This window comes from Dermacentor variabilis, unplaced genomic scaffold, assembly GCF_050947875.1.
Source record: "Dermacentor variabilis isolate Ectoservices unplaced genomic scaffold, ASM5094787v1 scaffold_14, whole genome shotgun sequence".
Taxonomy (NCBI): domain Eukaryota; kingdom Metazoa; phylum Arthropoda; class Arachnida; order Ixodida; family Ixodidae; genus Dermacentor; species Dermacentor variabilis.
The window spans coordinates 12,175,206-12,198,724 of NW_027460302.1; the positions used below are offsets into that span (position 1 = coordinate 12,175,206).

Sequence of the window (23,519 nt, forward strand, 5' to 3'; positions counted from 1 at the left end):
CGTAATTCTCGCATCCCAATCGACACCTGGTAAATTAAAATCCCCTGTTAAAATAATTCTACTTCTGGCATTCCTTATGTTATTTAAATGCTGGTCAAGCGCATACAAAAATTCAACAGGGCTTCCGGGGGCTCTATAGATAACGCCAGCTATCAAAATGGTATTGCCAAGAAATAGTTTGCACCACACACTTTCATGCCCGTTTATGGATGGCACAGTTTCATATCTGAGTGGTTTCTTCACTAGAAGCGCCACGCCACCGCCTCGTGTTCCTCTGTCTTTGCGGATTACATTGCAAGTGCTTGGAAATACCTCATCGTCCTTGACGTCACTGTGCAACCACGTTTCTGTTATGGCAATGAGCTCTGCGTCGTAAAGCAATGACAAGTATTCAAGCTGTTCTGCCTTATTCACTATGCTCCGTGCATTAATGTTCAGTAACCTTATTTCAGGGTGCCTTGCGCGTCAATCAACTTTTTCGGTGGCATGGGGTCGTTCATTGCGCAGTCTCATGCGCACATTCTGCTCAAAGTCCCATGTGTAAGCAATGCTATTGATGAAAAGCTTATCGTGAACAAGACTGACCTTTGCGCCATCGCGTTTATCAGTCTGAGCCGATTTCCAAAGTAGTCTTCTTTTTGCGACTGTTTCTGGCGAATAGTCGTCAGAAACACTAATTTTGGTTCCTTTGAGTTTTTTGCAATTTTTAAAGATTGCCACCTTTTCATTGTAATCGTACAATTTTAGGATAACAGGTCTATTGCGTGATTGTTTCTTTTGACCAAGCCTATGTATTCTTTCAACTGATGAAATCGTAACGCCAAGTTTGTTCGAAAAAATATTTTTTACAACTTGTTGCTCGATATCTTCACGGGTTTCGTTTTCAGTCTCGGGAACACCAAATACAATAAGATTATTCCGTCGTGCCCGGTCTTCTAATTCAGTTAGTCGCTGTTGCTGATACTGAACTGTACGCTTAACGTCTTCAATCGTTCTTTCTAGAATTTCCACCCGAGCACATTGACTCGTAATTTTTACTAGGCTCTCTTCCAAATTGGCGAGCCTGTTGTCCATTTGAATTTGCTTATCCAAAATTTGTTTCAGCATTTCTTCCACAGTTGGGCCAGGGTTTGTTTCAACGTCCCCGGAAAGCAAGACCTTTAGACCCAACCACCACATGCTAAAAACTTCAAAACACTTCGCAGGGAGCGGCAGCACCAATAGACATAGGCAATTTGACCGTAGTCTTGATACATGAGAGTAATAACCAACCTGCAAAACAAGCCATGCGTGGGTATGCGCCATTGCCGCTGCCGTGCTGCCGCCCCCACTGAAGGTAGCCGAGTGCAGTGTTAGCTTTATATGCCCGCTGTCCGTTGCCGATGTCACTGCTGCTTGATCCAACCGGCTCATCCAGGTGACGTCCATCGTTGCTGAATTGGGCTCCGCACTGCTGATGATAAGCGGCAGAATCTGCAAAACAAGCCATGCGTGGGTATGCGCCATTGCCGCTGCCGTGCTGCCGCCCCCACTGAAGGTAGCCGAGTGCAGTGTTAGCTTTATATGCCCGCTGTCCGTTGCCGATGTCACTGCTGCTTGATCCAACCGGCTCATCCAGGTGACGTCCATCGTTGCTGAATTGGGCTCCGCACTGCTGATGATAAGCGGCAGAATCTGCAAAACAAGCCATGCGTGGGTATGCGCCATTGCCGCTGCCGTGCTGCCGCCCCCACTGAAGGTAGCCGAGTGCAGTGTTAGCTTTATATGCCCGCTGTCCGTTGACGATGTCACTGCTGCTTGATCCAACCGGCTCATCCAGGTGACGTCCATCGTTGCTGAATTGGGCTCCGCACTGCTGATGATAAACGGCAGAATCTGCAAAACAAGCCATGCGTGGGTATGCGCCATTGCCGCTGCCGTGCTGCCGCCCCCACTTGCTGGGTGTATAGTAGCAGAGAAGCTTGTCTTTGCCGACTGTCAATAATATGTTCCTTTTCCAGTGCCCCTGTGGAAGTGCCTACTTTTTGGACACAAAGTGCTCTCCATGCATGCATTTTTAGCTTGTAAAGATGTCTATTATCCTTTGCCTCAAGCTGGTCCTTGATGTCACCCAAGAAGGCATTGCGGAGTATGGCAATGCGCACTTACATATCAGTGTTAATGCCAGTGAAACCAGATTAATAGAGCTGCCGTTTATTTCTGTCCACTCCATCTTCATCCAGTTACAATGAACAGTTCTTTGTCCAAACAGAAGGCATATGTAGTTGGTCTTGCATAGCCTGCGCACTAAGACTTGTTCGCGTGCCTGAGAACCTTAGCAGTGTCTATATGCAAAAACATTCTGATGTGTTGATGACTTTCTTCTCTTTATCACACTTTGCCTGATGAAGCCAGCAACTTGGTCAATTAGATGTTCAACAGGCTTCCCATTAGTTTTCCCAGCATCTCCTTTACCAGGGTGTTGCTCATAGATATGTTTTCTTGACCTTGCACTGCACTTAAACCATGGCCACACCTGCTGTACCCATAGTATGTGAACAGAAAAGTGCTATACATCACGTTGCTTTAAACTCATGACATGTGCTACAAGGCCTTGAGGAACACCCTCATTAATTTCTGCCCTCATCATACTGTATGAAGCTTCGCATGACAAGTGTGACAATTAACATCTGCTCGTTTTTCAGTGCTATTCCTGTCCAGCTTGCTAAAAGCTATCCCGAGTGTTTCAAAAGCAGGACTGCTGCCGGACAAGAAATGCATAAAGCAAGGGCAGCTATAACCATATATGTCACACAAAATGAAGAAGGCCACTGAGTGTACAGGCGGTTTAATTCTTATCCAACAAGCTTGGTTCTCCCTTTGCAAGTGAGTAAACCCAACTTGCCCCAAAGACATGGCCTGTGACAAACTATGTGCCAGATGCTGTGTCCCCTGCAAAGCCGAAGATGTGTACAACATCCTGACACCCGCAGTGGCTTCTACACTGGGCAAACAGGCTACTATAAGAACGACCGCCTCTACTAATATGCTAATAACATGAAAACGTGCAGAAATTTGGCTATTCATTGGGCCCAACTGCAGGTGCAAGCCACTCTTCCACCATATGTGTGTTGTTCACAGGAACTGGAGCTATACAAATGCAGACAAAAACAATGATGTTTGAAAGTATTTGAGTTGAACTATATTCTGCACAAACAGTGCTACTTGCAGCGCTGGTACCTTGTAGCTACAATTCATGGCTGTCCCACCATGCAAAGGCACTATTCTTGAATTATTAATTTATATTTATGGTGGCCATATATTGCAAGTACATATCCACATTGTGTGCAATATGGTTAAATGATGTCAATATGATAGCCATTCCTAATCTGAGATGCAACAAAAGAACTAATATAGGCAACAAATTGTAATCCAAAAAGACAACCTGTGCACAGGATAAGTGACAGACTTCCTTTTATTGAACAAAAGTCACATGTGTCACACGTCACCAGCAGTGGGTAGCGAACTTGCAAGCTTGGGTGACAGAGGCAAAACTTAGCAAAATGCTACACTTATACTCAAATGTAAAACGGCCTATGACACAATAAACGACATTATATTGTACTGAATGAAAGGGCAAGACTCCATCCAAGAACACATTATGGCACCACATAATTGACATGGTGTAAAAGATGTTAACATGCCCTCCCCATAAAAAAAGAAACACTGAAAACATGCCTTAAAAATCAATGTGCAGCGTCTGAAAGCAAGAAAAAACAACCCAAAAAAGGTTTAGCTAAGTCTTTCAATGATTAAAATTGTCAAACTGTCTTGTCACTTCCTTATGAATCTGCATTGTGTACTAGGGTGTTCTGACAAGGCAGTTTCAGCAAGTGTATTGGAAAGCAGTGTTCCCAGTCTGTGTCCAATATTTCGAATTTAAAGAGGGTCAGGCTGCCTTTCAAAGATGTACATTTTAGTTTATAAAACAGAAAAAGGCAAGCAAAATTGCTGTGCTTTAGAAATTCACTTAAAGCAGTGCTCTTAAATTAAAGTATTAGCTTGCACAATGCCATTATAACAGCTTTCCACCTCTAACATTATTTATCCCAGTTGTAAAAAGATGGGAATTTCTTTTTGAACAGAACTTTTTAAACTATATTTAACAGGCGAACCAAATACATTATAAAAGTGGCATTTCGCATCTGCAACAACTTCAATTTACTTGAAATTCACCATATTGGGACATGGAGGAAGCCATAAAAATGCAATAACGGCCAGAGAGAGTTCTCTGCAATTAGGTGAAGAAATTGGCACATACCTGCAACATTTATTGATATCTAGAGTGAACTTTAACTTCCAACACAATATAGGCTCTTTCGGGACTGTTTATAACGTTTTGTGCCAGCGCACGTACTTTAAAAAACTATTCAGTGCTTTCACGCCGTGTCGATGTATGCCGAATTGCATTAACAGGACGTGAGCAGCACAGTAATCGCAAGGGCGTTTTGTTTCCACTTGAGGGCATCGCGCTGCGTATCATTAGTAGTAGTGGTGGAATACGACTCCATCTCACAGGTTCCGATCTTGTCGGCATGGGTTTCGCCCAGCGATCCTCGCAGCGTAAACTGTCGCACCGGCGTAGGTCCCGATTCCTATCAATCGGCAGGGCGGAGAGGGCGCTTCGATGGATGGGACGGAAGTCGCGTCACCCTCGGCTCGCGACCGCGCCAGCACACAGTTACGCCAGTTTCACGTAGCCGCGTCTGCGTGCCAGCCACGACAAAACGTTGGCCACGGCGTTGGCCACGACCCACAACAAGCTACGCGAAACCGCTGGTGATGAGAGTACGTTGTTAGGCATGACGCCACGGCGCGTCCCCGCAGGCGGCAGCCAATAGCGTGGCGCTGCGGTTGCCATGCGTTGTCCCTTCTGGATTTTCCAAATACGCATCCCGGCTTCGAAATCCCCCCTCCCCTCCTACGGCTCCACTACGCTTAGCATGCGTCAGCGGCGTGTCCTCATGATGCCGCGACCATCGCATAGCGTGAAGCCCTGTATCAAGCTGCCGCCGCTAGTATATATCCGTGTATCCGTGACTATTCTCTTGAGAGCGCTTCAGTAGCGGCGCGCGAATGCGTATCTGTTTCGTATTTGGATGTCTCGCGCTTTCTTTTTTATCTCGGATAAACCAATGAGGAAAAGCTGAGGACGAGACAAACGCTTAATTCGGAGGTTCTTTGAGGTGACCTCCAACTTTGTAATTGATATCCTTGCGATTCAATCAACAATAAAAAAGTTCACTAATAAAAAGCTATTATTCAATTAATACTTCGCCACGAATGAAATACTAACTGTAAATACACACGACTACGGCTACTATGCAGTCAGTATGATTTCTCTAGAGCTCTCGTTTTTTTTTCTTCAAAATCTTGGTTCTAGTTAACTGGGACATCCGGCAGCGTACAAGGGAAACATATCCCCTGGGCACCGGGGGGTCAGTGCTGCGCGCCTATGGGCGCTCGCCGCCAGCCACTTCCGCTAGCGTGGCGGCACCCAGGGCCGCGGCCTCAGACGTTGCCTCCGAGATTTCAGTTCGTCGGCGCTCCTCACTAAAACTGCCATATTTTTCTGTTTTTTCTATAAGTATTTACAGTGTGCGGTTCACTATACACATATAAAAATGAAATAAAAAGGAAGTCTACTCAATGTAGTTTTAGTTGAATGCCGGTTGTTAGTTTTATTAAAAGGCAGTGGCCAGTTTTGTTAGAAGTGAAAATGAATGCTCAAATAACATTTATTCAAATCTAAGATCATTATATAGACCAAATTCAATTAACTGCGAAATAAAATACAACAAATATTTTTTTTATAATGGTTACGCTAATAGGTGTAGGAAAACCAGAGCCAAGGAAACTAAGAAAGCCTGTAACCGGTTTGCTTTTCTCCACTTAGCGAGGTGAGTGAAAAATGAAATTACTGCTATTGAAAACTTGAACACGAATTTTCTTACTCTTTGTGTGGCCTCAAAGCAAGAGACAGAGTAAAGGCAGGGTGGTGAACCATAAGCCTCAAGACAACAATGCAACTTGTTTTAGAGTTACGAAATGTTCAGTGCCACACGAAGCTGCAGCTTTCAGGAAGGGGACAACAGAAACACCGCCAAGTGCTACAATGCTCATTGAACGTTAAATGACAGCATGCCAAATAGTTGGAATAGTTTAAAGTGTTGTTCGTGCTTACCTCCAGCTCTGCAAGACTTTTCGTCAGATCCATCAGCACAGTCGATGATGCCGTCGCAAATGCCGGTAAGACGAATACATTGACGGTTCTTGCACTGGAACTGATCTTCGTCACAGAGGTCTGCGCGGATTGTGCAGGGTTTGAGAATGTTCTAAACACGCAGGAACGGGAAAGTGACGCGAAAGACACTCTGCAAATTTAATTTATTTTTTTCATGCCGATTGGTAAGCCCACGTTTTCTGTGCTACTCTCTTTGTTAGCACAGCATATCTTATTTTATTGTAACGCAAGCTAAACAACAAGGACAACAGAAAGGCAGATCTGACATACACCAGCGCTAACTTTAAAAAGAAAAATTATTTCCAGTTCTCGTATAGGTATACACCCTCGAAACGTCGTACAACCGGTGTAAAAGCTCGGTAAACATGAACAAAAACCAGGGAGTCACATGCAAGCGCATTTGTGCCACACAGATTGACAGACGTGTACACGTTCAGCTCGCGCTGCAACAAAACAAGACCTGCCTTACCAACAAGCCCCTGTCCTCATAGCACAGCGGTGTGCAGCTGTTCGTGTTTTGTGCAGAAGCCTTTTTATCTACCTGCCTGATAGAGACAAGCATTCTGTAGGGAAACCTGGCGCCGCATAATAAACTGGAGGGTCGTGCCAGTTCCTAACACGTTGCCAACGACTGTGACAAAAAAGGCAGCGGCATCACGCGGAATTGATTACATGCAGGTTGGCAGTGAGTCTAGAAACTAGCTAATCATTTACTGGGCAATCTTGTGTCCAGGCAAACAACTCGGAGCACCTGTAGTGGCAAGTATGGAAGTGTGAATGAATATCGTGTACACGCAACTCACATCTGCGTTTTATAGCACGTAATGAACAGCAGTTTCATCAAACAGCTCCTAAACAATGTGTCCACGCAATATTTGTGAACCTGTTGGTGTGACCTCTCGATATCTGAATGAACGTTAATTTTGCACCTCAACATACACACCACAAGCGTCGTTACTCACTTGTGCGTCACTTGTCAAAGCAACGTGATATTAATTGCATAGGCCTTTCGTTATCGGAAGTTCGGAACCACGTCGCTTTCAGCAGCATGTGTCGCTCAACAATGCTTCGTGCAAGATGGCTGAAGATATAACCTGTCTTTCTTTTAGTTCGAACATTTTTTTAAAAAATCATCGCATATATGACAGGTGGCTCTGCCATGTCTTTTTAGGTAGATTACCAAAAAACACAGCAATTGCCCCCACATTAAATCGCAGTGCACACGTAGGAAATAAAAATAGCAGCCAAATAACTTTTAAAGGTAGAGCTTTCTTTTTCTGCATCGCGCACTTGGAATCATTGGATAGTCGGCGTTCTCGCACGATAAAAGAGGGCAAAAGCTGCACAAGGTAAGACAAAAGCGTAACCATGGTAGGACGTGTGTGGTGGTGCGATGTCTGATTTCACGGTATTGTCACTGTTATTCAGTTATCGATCGGCGCAAGACGAGCCTGCTATTCAAAACTATGTAATTGTTGTCACCGATTTTGTACCGAAAGAGGGTTGTATCAGATTGCGCGCATAATGTTTCCGGTGAAACACGTAATTGTAGGGAGGTAGACAGCAAGGTCGCATAATGAAGCTGTCACTGACATTGACTATTGACATTGAATATTCTACAATGGTTCCTGTCACGTTCTTTTAAAAAATATTCACTTTACATCGCGTGTCACAATGTAAGAAACGGAAGCCCAGCAGACTGTTAAGTCATGTCTGCTTAGCAGAAACTAAAGACTTCTTTAAATATACTCGTCCTTAAAATTGGCTGTGAAGAAAACAAAAAAGAAACGGCTTCCAGGCATGAAATGGTTATTCACCACCAACCACACCACTAGCGACAGCGGAAGAGCACCGGGCATGCGCTCTTTCGCATGTACATATCACAAGTAGTCAAGTCGAAAATGGACGGGTGGAAATTTGCCCAATGTACAATCCTAACATCTGTTTCAGTGACATCAATAAATATTTCGTCTCTGAAAGCGGTATACTGGCGCATATGTCGGCAATATCACACGCGAAAAGTGGCAAGCGGGAGGCGAAAATGCGACTGACCTTTATCAGCGGTGACGTTGTACCGAATCCTGAACCCTCTTCCTGCCAACATTCCGTCTGTCTTGAAGACAATCTTGACGCTCTTGCCGCCGAGGGAGACCCAGGGTCGGGGCCGGTGCGCACCGCAGAAAGAGAGCCTTCGGCGGTTCGTGACGATCAAGGTTTCCCATATCTCGAGCCTGTCTCCGCTGCAGTAGTTCATCGCGTCGAGGTCCACGTCTTCGAAGTACAGTTTCACGTACTGGCGGCAGTTTGAGGAGAAGCATTAGAAAAACACTGAAGTTGGTACTCACTCAATGAAACAGTGCGTGATACCTAATTTTAGCCCGTGTGTGAAGTTAGCTTTACGGCAGTCATTACAAGTGTTAAGATTGCATTGCTGCATTGTTCAGCCGACAAATTTAAAGTTAGCTTTCAGGCTGATTTCATCGCGAGGTTTGGAATGCCAGAGATGTCGCGAGATACTTAGCAGGTCGGTAATAACACAGCATGGATGCTGCCAGTCACAAATAGAAAAATGAAATTCTGAGAATTGCCTACTAAGTCGTAAACGTTCTTTGGCTCAGCTGTTACTTCGATATTGCTTATTTGCTTTTCCTAGCTTGTGCATGCCTGCGCATCGCTTTTCCTCTGCTAAAGAAATGAAATCCGTGTACTGAAAGGCGTGGAGATGAGTTGTCAGGAAGCTGCATGACTCCTTCAAAGCGATCGCATCAACTGAGCCGGAACGCCGTTGTCACGATGATCCCATCTTCGTCGCCAGTGTCACGATCCACCCGGGCTCGTAAACAAGGGAGGGCTTGTGGCACCCTCCGATAGACGGACGCTCCACAGCGTGGTGGTGCTGAACGATGACTGACCGGCGAGCAGCCGTGCTCGTCGGTGTTTATTGTGATGCGGTGACGAATGTTGCCTGCCGAGCTTTAGCAGGCCACCGAGCTTGGCGGGCGAACCAAGATATGCCCGAGGGGGCGTCACATACTTGCTACAGCCGTCACAACCAGTTTCAGCACAGCCGTTTTTTTCCATTCTTTTTTTCTTTTCCTTCTTTTTTTCTTACGGCCCTGCCGGGGCGACAGCGACGTCGCCAGTTTTATATGATGCCACCAATAATTTGTTAATATTATTATTATTGTACTGTTATCGCACGTACAAATCTGTCATTCGTATTTTTATACTTGGCAGCCCCACACTACGCTTGCGGGAAAGCTGACATTTCCCTCCTGAAACTAACTTGACAGCAACGACACCGCCGGCGGCACGCGCTGCGCACGGCACGCGTTTTAACGCGACAGCGTTAAGGAGCTCGTGTCGCAGAAAAGCCGGTGTCATCGGCGCCGGCGGCGTTGGCCGTGAGCGATAAATCCCGGGAGGCAATTCATGAATAAAAAACAAGTTCCAAGATGGGCTGGGTGGGAATCGAACCAGGGCCTCCGGAGAGAGACGGAGACGCTACCACTCAACCACGAGTTCGATGCTTCAAAGCGGTACAAAAGCGCCTCTAGTGAATGCGGTGTTGCCTTAGAAACGAGCCGTAGAAAGTTATACTGCGGTGTATATCGGTAATTATGAACATGTAACTTACAGAAGTCGCAGTTACACGAGTAGCGAAGTGCGTTTCCGCTACATTTCTTCTGCGCTTTCCGCACGCGTAGAGCCATCTTGCGACAAACACAGAAGACCCCCTCCTCTCAATGTACGGTGCTGCCGCGACAGGTGGCGCGCCACGCGCGCATTGGGGCTGTGCGGGGACCGGTGCGAGGCGCGTCGCGGCCCGGACTCCCTCTCCCCTGACGACGCTTCGCCGTGCTCCCTCACGGGTTGCGGAATCAAGCGTCCTTCCTTTCTTTAGATCACTATCTGTCTATCGCTCTGCCCGTACCGATCACGACGTTTGGCTGGCGTACATCGTTTCCCCCTCCGAGACACCGAGTTTGGTTCGTTCCGCTTGCTCAGGCGCACGTTTCGTTGCCGCGCCGAACGCTGAGTTGCTCGACGCTCACCGCGTGATTGGTCCGTGCAAAGTCCGATGCGGGGCGCCTCGTAAGTGATCGCTGTGCCGTAGCGCCTTGTCTTACACCCCTTGGCGGGTCGACGGGAACGCTGTCACGTTCCACTCTTGAAGGCGAAGCTTAAGCGTCCTTCAATTTTTCCCCCTGGGCTCCCGCGGACGCGGGCCGCATAATTCCGTGGAGGCGCGTTATTTCGGGCCAGTTGCGCGCCTTTGTGATGTTGAAAAGTTTTGGAAATGCTGATAACAGCATCGATAATGCTGTATGCAACGTTTATGAGAAGGTTATTTTTTTCTTAAAGTCGTATGAACGGGGTATGGCGATGTAAATGGAGCTTCTTTGCTCCAGACGATTTTTCTGCCACCTGATGAAATCATTTACTTTATGCGCCTGAGCTAGTGTTGCTTGTGGCACATCACTCTGCGTGTGGCTTATTAAGCGAAAGCCTTAGATCTCTGTTTCAAGGTGGCGTTGCGTGGCGTAGAAAATATCACGTGACCCAAGGAAGCCCGGAAGCGAACTAAAGCATGTCCAGCCGTGTATTAGAGATTAGTACTAATTAGCAAAGTTAACTTATTGATTAGTGATTGTAATAAGAAAGATTAAGGTGTATTAAGGAGGACTAAGGTTTATTAAGAAGCCTTGTAAAGCCTACTGTAATTTATCTTTAACCACCTCCATCAATCCTAATCCATCCTAATCTACCCTGATCCACCTTAATGCACCCCAATTGGTATTAATCCTCCTTCATCAACCCTAATTCATCTTCATCCACCCTAATCGATCGTAATCCTCTTTCATCCACCTTAATCCATGCTAATCCTCCTTAATGTGGGCACGCGAACTGCGCTACCGGCATGGCTCTTGATCATTTCCCCTTCGTAATGCAGGCCTTCATCGCCCCGCTTTTCGTCAGGCTGGCAACTGATTACCATGCTACTCCCCTATTTCCTTCACAACCGACATACGTTCGGATGCTGATCCTCGACATCGACAAGATTGCGCATTTGCTGGATGCACCCTTAACTGGCGGACTTGTTCACCCGAGTTCAGTTATATCGTCAACGCCTTCTTCAGTACAAGCCGGTGATATAAATACGCCACTTGTACCAGTCAACTTCAGGAGGCACGCGAACAGCGCTACCGGCATGGCTCTTAATCGTTTCCCTTTCGTGATGCAGGTTGGTGCACAATTATCATTATACGCTAAACAGTCTAATTCCCTGCGTCTACTACTGTTCCTGTGCCCACGGGTATTGCGTGAGATGTTATGTGAATGCTTCTCTATGACTATTATGCTCCGGTGACATTGCCCTGGACCTCGTACTCGTTCCGAATCCCTTTTAGAAAGCGATTCCCTCCCTAATGACCGCGCTGAACAAATGCACGTTCTCTTTGACTTTATTAAAGATGAGCATAACCGCTCACTTCAAAGTAGCAGATTCCAAGCTGAATTTTCTGCAGATAATAAGACGGTCAAGAACGGACAGAAAAGTATAGATGTTAAAATTAGTGCAATGAACAAAAGACTAAAAGTGCTTGAAGAAAAAACAAAAACACTAGACCGGTACACGGAACAACTCGTAACAATGCAAAGATCACTTGAAGAGGTCACTACTAGAAATGAACTGTTAGAATCTCGACTGAATGAACAAGAAGACCGGCCACATCGTGACAATTTAATCACTTATGGTCTACCGGACGCCAAAGAAACTTGGCAAGAAAGGGAACAGAAAATAGTTGCACCTTTTACCTCAATTCTTGAATGCTTTTCTGCCAATCTCATCGAGCGAGCACGCCGAATTGGTCATTTAGCACCAAATAAATGCCAACCAACAATGATAAAGTTCAGTTGTTTTAAAACCAAAGAAACGCTTCTTTCGATGCGGCACCAGTTTAGCGAAAATTGGAGAAGCGTAAATTGCCCTCCGACTGGTTAAGAGCGAAAGTTATACCTGTTCACAAAACCGGTAACAAACATTGTGTTGAAAACTACAGGCAAATTTCAATCACGTCCACATGCTGAAAAATACTAGAGCATATAATATCGGCAAGTTTATTTGATTACCTTGAGGGCGAAAATCTGCTTAATCCTAATCAACATGGCTTTAGACGCAAATTTTCAACGATCACCCAGCTTGTAAAAACAGTTCACGAGCTAGGAAAAGCAATCAACGTAAAAATCAGGTAGATGCAATTGGTCTTGATATGTCGAAAGCATTCGATCGGGTTCCACAAATAAAACTTATAAGGAAACTAAAGAATTTTGGAATTATTAGTACTATTGTCGCTTGGATTAAATCGTATCTTAAAAATATAACGCAGTATGTGGAAATCAACAGCGCGAAATCCGGCATTCTGAGTGCTTTATCAGGTATTCCACAGAGCTCCATGCTCGGTCCCGTCTTATTTCTGTGTTATATCAACGATATTGCAGAGACAGTTTCCTCGGGTGTTAACGTTCGGTTATTCGCAGACGATTGCCTGCTTTACTCACATATAACATCCAAAGAAGATCAAATTATGTTAAGCACGGCATTAAGTAGTGTCCATGACTGGTACACAAAATGGAAAATGAAAATAAATCATAGCAAAACGTCTTTTATAAGTATAACAAACAAAATTAAAAATATTCTTTCGTTTGAATACGAAATCGAAGGACACAGATTACAGAAAGTAAGCTACTTCAATTATCTAGGCATAACGATAAGTGAAATGTTAAATTGGGATAGGCGCATTCATAACGTATATAGTGCAGCCGAGAGAAAAATCTGGGCTTGCGCCGGAAACTAGGGCAGGCAACCACGACAGCGAAACTAACCGCCTATTTGACACCTTTAAGGCCAACTTTGGAATATGGCTGTATCGTATGGAACCCCCACAGGAAAAACCAGATAGCAAGGATTGAAAAAGTACAAAGAAGGGCGGCTAGATTTATTCTGTCTAGATATAAGTCCACGGATTCAGTCTCGGGGATGTTGTCAGAACTTAAATTACCTCAGCTGCTAGAGCGGAGAAGAGTTGCTAGACTGAAATCCCTCTATCTTTTGCGGGGTAACTTCTTTAACATAAACACCGGACTGTACATAACGCAGCGCTCGGCCCGAACATTGAGAAACAGTCACAACAAACAAGTTACACCCCTCCAAGTTCGGATCAACACATTCAACTATTCATTCTTCCCACAAACAATTGAAGAATGGAACTCGCTGCCACAGCACATAACGCAAACAGACTCTGTCAGTTTGTTTGAAAAATGTATACATCTTTACCTTGACCTGCCAAATTAACCACGACAGATCGTTCGTAGCGAATTTCACCTACTTGTAAATATTGATGTTGCTGTGTGTGCTTCTACTACCACATTTGTATTTTGTTGTGAGCCGCAGGTTGTGCACATTTTTTTTATTGAAGTGAATGTTAGGAGAGGTGGGCGCCTTTATGTGGTGGCACCGGCTACTCCTTGTCACTTGACAGACGAAACAAATTTGCGCAAAAAGGGAGAATAGCGACACTAAATATAACACTCACTAGAACACCGGATCAATAAAAAATATACAGTCCAACAGTACATGAGTCGCAAAGTTCTGTGCATTAGTTCAGTCCACGTACGCATATGTAAAGTCCGATGTTTTGAGCAGCCAAAACACACAACACTTGTAATACACTCCAAGTACAGGACAGAATTATACATATTGCGTAAAAGTTGCGATCACCACATAAACCAACTATGAACCACGAACAGCGTTTATGTAACTCATTTAGCGTATTCAGATCATCCAATACTTAATATTTTCCCGAAATGTTGATGTCCACTAAAAACTTTTTCAGAGCAAGAAGCGCTCTTCTTTGAAGGCCCGCAGTTGGCCATGGGCCAAGTATCTATTTTAGAGTGAATGGTCTTCTGTCTAATATAAACAAATTAGCTTGCAGTACCGTTCTTTGTGTATCGTATTTCGAGCACTCGAGAAGATGATGCACATTTTCGTGTGGACGGCCACAAGAACACTGCGGACTAGAGACACGTTTTATTCTGTACAAGAAGTGTTTCGTAAATGCAGTACCAAGACGCAGCTGGTGTACCAAAGTTTCAAATTTTCTGTTGTCTCTTAGAGTTTCCGGTATTGATAAGTTTATACATGGGTCTATAGAGTATAACTCTGAGTTTTTAGTTTGCTGGTCAAACCAGGTAGTTTTGCTGAGACGACAAGAAATCTGTCTCAGGATCAGACGGATTTCACTACGCAATAGGGGAAGATTGGTTGTCTCTGCGTTATTGTGCGCTCGATTCGCAGCTGCGTCCGCTGCAGTATTACCAGGAATATTGCAGTGCCCAGGAATCCACTGAAATGCAATTACGTGGTTCATTGCGCTTGCTTTTGTAAGTTCTTTGAGCGTCTCATACAATATAGAAGTGTTCAAAGAATTTTTCTTATTGCTCTGTAGTAATGTGAGAGTGGCTTGCGAATCGCTAAAGATAACCCATTTTTGCGAATGTTTTTCTAATGTTATGAAACGCAAAGTACACAGGATTGCAAATAGTTCTGCCATGGTGGAAGATGTCTCCCGGGATAATGTAAATATTTGCTCTAGCGCTAAATGTGGAATGACGAATGCTGAAGTCGAGGAATTTTTATGACACGAACCATCTGTATAAACGTGGATGTAATGGGGGTATAATGAGTAAATTTGGAAGAGTGCCAGTTGCTGTGCGGCTGCTATGAACATGTCTCTCTTAGATATAATCCCGTCAGCCGATAACTCTATTTTAGGGTATGTTAACATCCAGGGAGGGTAACTGACATCCACTTTGCATAATTCAAATCTTGGTAATAATGCTTTATGTTCTCGAACAACATCGTGAATTTTGCTTTTGTTTCTTTCGGTGAGCGCGAGGTTTAATGGATGCTTCTCGTGTTGGGTTAAGATGCGATAAATATGTCGGCATGTTTCAACCGTTCGTATGACTGGAAATGGGGGGTGACGAGCTTCAGCAATTTCTAAGGGAAGAGGGAAGAGAAAAGTAGAAGGCAGGGAGGTTAACCAGAATAACGTCCGGTTGGCTACCCTACACTGGGGGAATGGGAAAGGGGAAAACAAAGATCACAGGGAGAGAGAGGAGGGAAGGAAAGAAGGAAATTGCGGCGAGTTCACTGACGCGTGTGGTCTTACAGAAATTGCATTAAAAGTCACAGATGGTCGCACAAACCCGTCGTCCTTAAGAAACACAAAAGCACCTTCACCGCTTTATGGGCCGACGGGCGATGGGGGCGGTGTTCCAGCAGCACTTGCACAGAAAGTGGCCGATTGTCCAGTTTTTGGAAAGCTTTGACAAGTTCTTGTCTCTCTGGGGCATATCTTGGACAGTGTCACAGCAGGTGATCAATGTTTTCTTCGGTGCCACAGACCTCGCATGCTGCGCTGTCAGTCATTCTAATTAATGTAGGGTATGCCTTTGTGAAGGCCACTCCTAACCTAAGGCGGCAGAGAAGCGCAGCTTCACGTCGAGGAAGTCCGAGTGGAGGTCGGAGTTGCAGGGAGGGGTTTAGTCGATGCAGTCGCGTAAGTCGTAAGTTTGGCGAGTTCCACTCGGTCACTGTGAGACTGCGTGCCAGGTGTCTAAGCTGCCTTGCAGCGTCAGTCCTCGAAAGCGGAATTGGAACGCTGTGCTCTTCTTGATGTGCTGTGCGAGCAGCGTTATCGGCAGAATCATTGCCATTGATGCCACAGTGACCAGGTACCCATTGAAAAACGACCTCGTCACCTTTTTGTTGGACATCATGGTAAAGTTTCACGACTTCGTATGTCAATTGGTCATGACATCCGTGTCGGAGAACTGACTGCGTGCACTGTAATGCCGGTTTCGAATCGCAGAACACAGCCCATTTTCTAGGTCTTTCAGAATCAATGAATTCCAGTGCTCGACGCAGGGCCGTTAGTTCTGCCGCCGTTGAGGTCGTGACATGCGATGTCTTGAACCGCAGTGTCATTCGTCGCGTTGGTACAACCACGGCACCAGAAGAACTGCACGACGTAGTCGATCCATCGGTACAGATGTGCACGTGGTTGCTGTACTTTTCATGCAGAAGAAGTAAGCTCAGCTGTTTTAGAGCAGGTGCCGGTAGATCTGTCTTCTTCTGTAGTCCCGGAATCATGATATGTATTTGTGGATGGCTCAAACACCACGGAGGAAACGCTGGCTTGGCCGCAGGTGCGTACCCTGAAGTAAACGACGCATGACGAGCACTGACAATACCGCTAAATGTCGAGCAGGGCCTTGCAGCAGTGAGGCTCGCCAAGTGGTGGGAAGGGGTCCTAGCATAATGCCTGAGATGCATACGCATTGTCTCAACGGTAATGTGCGTCGTGATTGGGTAATCCTGCGCAAGGGCAATGGTTTCAGCCGTTGATGCACTGCGTGGTAAGCCAAGATATATCTTAAGGGCTTGGGCTTGAATACTCTGAATCGTACGCAGGTTAGTCTTGCAGGTGTTGGATATTGCAGGCAGGCTGTATCGCAGGAATCCAACGAACAACGCCATGTACAGCTGTAACATGACGTGTATAGATACTCCCCAACTTTTTCCTGCAAGGAACCTGAACAGGTAACAGATAGCAGTCAGCCTCTTTTTCACGTAATTGACGTGCGGAGTCCAAGACAGGTCTCTGTCAATTACGACTCCCAAGAATCTGTGACTTCTGCTGTATGGTATAAGTTGTCCGTTAATAGATACGCCGTAACCAGACATTTGCTTCCTCGTGAATGCCACCATTGCGCACTTTCCGCATGAAATTTCAAGTCCTTGTTCACGAAGGTAGCAAGATGTCATTGTGGCTGCCTTCTGAAGCCGAGCACGAAGCTGAAGTCGTGTCACACCTGATGCCCAAATGCAGATGTCGTCCGCATAGATGGAAAGTCGTACGGTGCTTGGCAGGTTGTAACCTAATCCACTGAGGGTGAGATTGAAAAGAGTCAGGCTAAACACCCCTCCTTCAGGGACTCCTCGGCTACCGTAATGCTCGGACGTCGGGCCATTTTCTGTGTGCACGTAGAATGGTCTCCTCTGTAAGTAGTTGCGCACCCACATATACATCTTACCATCCAGTCCGACGGCTTCTAACGTGCTAAGGATGGCTTGATGGGTGACATTATCATAAGCTCCTTTAACGTCTAGAAACAGAGCAGCAGATAGTCGCTTACAGGCCTTTTGGTGCTGCACAAATGTTATCAAGTCAACAACGCTGTCTGTTGACGAACGGCCCCGTCTGAATCCGGCCATAGTATGTGGATAGATTTCGTAGTACTCTAAGTACCATTCCAGACGTGTTAAGATCATTCTTTCCGTTGTTTTTCCGACACAGCTGGCAAGTGCGATCGGACGGTATGAGGAAATGTCCAAAGGCGACTTGCCAGCTTTGAGAAGTGGAATGAGGCGAGTTGACTTCCACTCTTGAGGAACCGTACCCGTCTGCCAGGAGTCGTTGTAGAGCAGCAACAGTGCCTTCCGAGCTTGATCTCCTAGGTTACACAGGGCACGGTATGTAATGCCGTCAGGTCCTGGCGCTGAAGAACGCCTGCACAAAGCCAGCGCAGCTTCTAGTTCTTCCATAGAAAAAGGGCATTCCATGCGGGGATCGCGTGAGAACAGTGGGAGGTCGAGCGTTCCTGTACCCGTTTCATCGGAATTTGCCTCGCCAGCAATCTTTCTGCAGAAAGATTCAGCGACATCAATATCTCTACATTGTAGATAAAGTGCCAGAGATTTAAACGGGTGGCGCTGACCAAAGGTTGTGCGAAGGCCACGAACAGTCCTCCATATAAGCGACAAAGGTTTTCGCGGATCCAGGGACTCGCAAAAGGATGCCCATTGTCGTGAATCCAGCTTGTTCATGTGACGCTGTATTTTCTTTTGTGTTCGTCTAGCCATTCTCAAATCATGATTGGACTTCGTGCGCCTATATCTTCGCTCCGCACGATGGCGAATTGCTCGAAGTTTTGCTAGTTCGATGTCGAAATCAGTGCGGGAAGAACTCCTCGAAAGCAAATGCGTTGTTGTTTGTGTGGCATCCTTTATCGCGCCCTGTAGGTTATAGGAGGTGCAGTTACGACAACAGTCTTCCATTATTATTTTATATTTAGGCCAATCGGTGCACTGGACGGTTCTGGAGGACTTGGAGCTAGTCAAACCTTCGATCTTCAAATAGGTTGGGATGTGGTCGCTACCCCGTGTTTCTAAATCCGAAAACCAGTGCCCTCTTCTCGAAAGCGAACGTGAAACGAAAGTTAGGTCCAAGCAGCTGCTATACGCTGATCCACGCAGATAAGTAAGGCTTCCATCATTTGACAAGCAAAATTCGTGTTCAGAGGCAAAGGACACCAACGTTCTGCCTCTAGAGTTAACTTTGGAGCTTCCCCATAAGTAATGGTGGGCGTTAAAGTCACCAGTCAGCACCCACGGCTGTGGAGTCGAAGTTAAAATTCCCCGTAGGCACTCACAATCTAGACGGCTTGCTGGAGATAAATAGGCTCCAAGAATTGTGAACGTGAGCTTTTTCTTCTTCACTGTTAAGCAAACGTATTGATTTGCTTCGTCAGGAGGCACTGGGTGATGTATATAAGTCAAGTCACGGCGTATAAACACAACAAACTTGCTGCACTCTCCGTGGGTAGAGGACATGAAGCACTCATACCCGGACAGTCTGATGGGAGCTGACAGGTTGCGCTCGCAAATCACGGTAATAGGGAACTGGTGCGCAAAGACAAACTGTCTAAAGTCGGACATGCGTGACTTAAGCCCTCTGGCGTTCCACTGAAAGACAGATGCATTCTTGACTTCCTCTTGAAACGACGGCATCTCCCGGGCCGTGGTTTTACCCTAGAGCCGCAAGCACCGGACTCAAGCTGTCCAGCACCTGCAGTGCGCTCTGTGCCGACGGGGTTTTCATGCTGCTCAGTAGAATGCGCATGGCGTCCATAAGTGACTTCAGCATCACTATGACTTGGTGATCCTCAGTCGTCGTCCCATCCGCGGTTCGTGAGGTCATTGAGGGCGGCGCAATTTGATGTGACTCCGAGGCAGGTTGTGCTCGTGGAAGTGTAGGCCACATTTCAGTAGGTGAGAGTGTTGCCCCAGTCTTCGTTTTCGCACTGTCGGTCTTTGTGGAAGTTGGCGTTGATACGGTAGCCGCTTTGCCGGAAGATGGCGTATATCTTTCAGTAGACGTAACTCTTCGGGCTGCTCTTCGGTGCCGATGTCGTCGCCGCCTGAGAGTAGCGGCAGCCTCTCTGTGTGTTGAATGGTCCCGCACCATACGTTTGAGTACTGCTCGCTCGTTGCTCACCCGCGGGCAATCATTGGATGAGGCCTCATGAGTACCATGGCAGTTAGGGCACTTTAACGCAGTTGCGCGGCAGGCATCTGCTGAATGAGATTCGGCACACCGTGGGCACACGAGGTTATTCCTACAGACACCTTTTACGTGTCCCATCTTGCAGCATTTGTAGCATTGCAGGGGCTTCGGTACGTATGGGCGGACTGGATGGCGGACGTGGCCAACTTTGGCGTGTGAGGGGAGGCTGCCTCCATCAAACCACAGCTTCAGGCAACGGGTGTTGCCAAGTCTTGTGATGTGCGTGATGAGAGTGCCTTCTGTAGTTGGCTTTATTAATATTGGTAAGTCGTCGGTTGGTATAGAAATATCGACATCATAAATGACGCCGATAGTGCAATTGCCGCCAGTAGGTATCATTGATCGCACTTGCACTTTGTCGATCGCCGCAGGCTTTACAGTGCACTACGGTGTAGAACATCTACTGCAAGGACATTCTTCCGTGCGTTTATTCTCACGTCCTTTATCTCGTTTGGCGCCATTCCCTCAAGAAACGCAGAAAGGACTTGCCTGTTTAGGAGTCGCAGATTTGACACTGGGTCCACAGGCATGAAGAGCATAGTGTACGGCCAGCGCTGTGGTGTTGTCATCACGGTGGAGACACTTGGCGACGATGACCTCCGTAGCAGCCTTCTTTTTGTCGTTCGGCTCATGACAAGCGTGCAATCGTCGTCCCAGGAGTCGACGCTGTCTGAGTACAACTCGGTTGCCTCGCTGTCCGTGTCACTCGACGCGTTTCCACGTTTCCTGGACGTGCAATTTCTAAAGAACTCGAGGTGGCCTGCGGAACCCCAAGACACACTCGCAGCCCCTTTGCTAGTGAACGTTGAAGACGTTCCTCAGAAGTTTGCCATAAACCATGGAGAATAGGTGCCGAGTAAGCAATTCTTTGTTTTATGAGTGCGTTATGAACTTGTAATAGCGAAGAGACAGATCCCCCCATGTTTTGCCTGCGAGTCGTCGAAGTACATTTATTACTGCGTTGGTCTGTTTTTCAATTGCGCGGATGTGTGAAGCCCATGTAAGTTGGCGGTCAAGAATAACTCCAAGAAATTTATGATCTTTCACAAAAATCAAAGTTCGCCCGTTAAGCCTAAGATGGAAATTAATCAACTGTCGTCTAGTGAAAGGAAGTGCGGCTGTCTTTGCGTATGAAAGACTCATGCCTCTTTCTTTTAAAAAGGTGTCGATACTACCAATGCCCTCTTGCAGCGTTGTTTCAATGTCTTGTATATTAGAACCAGAGGCCCATATGCAGATGTCATCTGTGTACAGAGAATACCGTAGACCAGACGGGAGTTTTTGTGGCAAGACTGCCATGACACAGTTGAATAAAAACAGACTGAGAACACTGCCCTGCGGAACGCCTTGCGTGATGCTGTGGTAATTACTTTCTCCTTCAATTTTTTCCATAAATATTTTTCTATCTTTCAAGAAATTTGATACCCATCGCAGCGCTCGACCGTGTAGGCCAAGCTCTGTTTAAACGTTACAAATGGTGTACCTATTCTATTATCGAATAATAATAGGAAAATTCGAATATTTGACTAGTTTCCATGTTGTTTTTATTTAACGATGCAGGCATGGATACTTTGTGAGCAAGAGGCAACCTTGCGCATCGCTGCGACGGATATCGCGCTGCCGCAAACGCATGTGAAAGCTGTGAGCGAAAATCGCTCTGCGACGTGCACGGCAGAACGATTTTTTTCACCCAATCGCGCCATGTGAAACAGCCTTATGTAATGCATCTGGCCCCGAAGGTATAATAAATAAATAAATATAAAATACACCTTAACCCTTATTTATCCACCTTAATCCTCCTTTACACACCCTTATCCACCTTAATCCACCCTAATGGGTCTTAATACTTCTTCATTAACCCTAATCCACCCTAAACCATCGTAATCTTCCTTCATCCACCTTAATCTTCCTTAATACACCATAATCCACCTTAATCAACTTTAATCCTTCTAACACACCTTAATTCAACCACTAATGAATCATTAATTAACTTGGGTTGATTTGAATTTAACTTGGCTTGATTCTTGAATTGTTGATTTACAGGTACAAATATGGGCCTGTCCAAGCCAACAGGTGACTTGTCGGGCAGTGCCCGGCAGCAAGGGACAAGTCAGAGCATACACCACTGTCGGTTCACATCACGAAAATAACTGGACTAAGCAGGAAGAAAAGCAATAAAATCAAGCATACAAAACAAAGAAAACAGACTTTACGTCTTTCCTACTGCCTAAAGAGAACACAATAATTGGGAGGTCACTCAGAACACTTGGAACATAGAAAGCGCGAACACGTTCCCATATCTAGTCTGCACTCTGGGCAAAATGAAACGATCTCGTGGACGCAGTGTTCGAGCAGGAATATATGGGAGGCAAAATTCATTATTCCACAGGTACGTAAGAACGAGTTTTTTTAAATACCAACCTGAACGAAGGGGAAAAAATTCCAAGAAACAGACTAGAATTGTTGGGAATTGGAACATCATACATCATCAGGCTTACGAAAAGGGTTCTACTCAAATTGAGGTTGACGCAACGAGCTATGGAAAGAAGAATGATAGGTGTAACGTTAAGGGATAAGAAAAGAGCAGATTGGGTGAGGGAACAAGCGCGAGTTAATGACATCTTAGTTGAAATCAAGAAAAATAAATGGGGGAGGGGGGGCATGGGCAGGACGTGTAATGAGGAGGGAAGATAACCGATGGTCATTAAGGGTTACGGACTGGATTCCAAGGGAAGGTAAGCGTAGCAGGGGGCGGCAGAAAGTTAGGTGGGCGGTTGAGATTAAGAAGTTTGCAGGGACGGCATGGCCCCAATTAGTACATGACCGGGGTTGTTGGAGAAGCATGGGAGAGGCCTTTGCCCTGCAGTGGGCGTAACCAGGCTGATGATGATGATGATGACATCACGGCACGAATTATAGATTTTAGCAAGTAATAAACCTGATTATGCCAAAACACTGAACAAAAGTAAAAAGAACAAATTCGATAGCGCAGCACACTGCATCCTAATGCATGAGCTATCATTTTCCTCATATAAATTGGGCATAACGCTTTGATAGAGTATAGCAGACACGCTGCCTTGCGCAGCCGTTCACAAACGTTAGCCAAATGAGCATGCCAGGACATGCTGGAATCAAAATGAACACCCAGATATTGGACACTTGAAAGGCATGGAATGGAGAGCAGGCGCAATTATTACACTAAAGACAATGAAGAAACAAAGGAATGATGACACGAATATGTATCAAGGGATTATGGAAAACATACGAGTGTAGTTTTACTTGGATTGATAGAAATTAAATTATGGTACCAAGTCATGACATTTACAGCGTAAATTTGTAAGTCGGCTACGGCTTGATCATAATTAGCACGACGGGATACTAGAAGCGTGTTGTCAGCGTACTGAAAAACTCGGCAATGAATAATTGAAAGTGAGATCGTTAACATATAAGTTAAATAAAAGCACTGCTACAATGAATCTCTAACGAACTCCACTGGACAACATTGCGGGCCTACTTTTAATATTTCGATTACTACAACCTAAGTTCGACCATGCAAATAATTCCCAAGGAAAGACAAGAAAGGCCCTCGGACGTCATAGCTATGAAAGTCGCAAAGTAGAACATCATGATTCACGAAATCAAAAGCTTTTGATACGTCTAAAAATAATGCGCAAGCGAATTCGCTTTTAGGTTTCTAGCGCCCAAAAAGGGACGAGAGACAGAGGTACGACGCGGTCACAGTGCTAATTTCCAACAATTGT

The 23,519-nt window shown here is 45.7% G+C and overlaps 1 protein-coding gene across 1 annotated transcript in view; it reads right to left on the reverse strand.

Moving 5' to 3' along the window:
- The window catches only part of LOC142567742 (chymotrypsinogen B-like), a 171,915-nt gene that overhangs the window by 117,655 nt on the left and 30,741 nt on the right, over positions 1-23,519 (reverse strand). Inside the window, exons 3-4 of the mRNA XM_075677923.1 lie at positions 8,336-8,576; positions 6,224-6,343 (exon numbers count right to left, since the gene is read on the reverse strand). Of these exons, the coding sequence (XP_075534038.1) occupies positions 6,224-6,343; positions 8,336-8,576 (361 nt within the window). The remainder of the gene's footprint in view (positions 1-6,223; positions 6,344-8,335; positions 8,577-23,519) is intronic.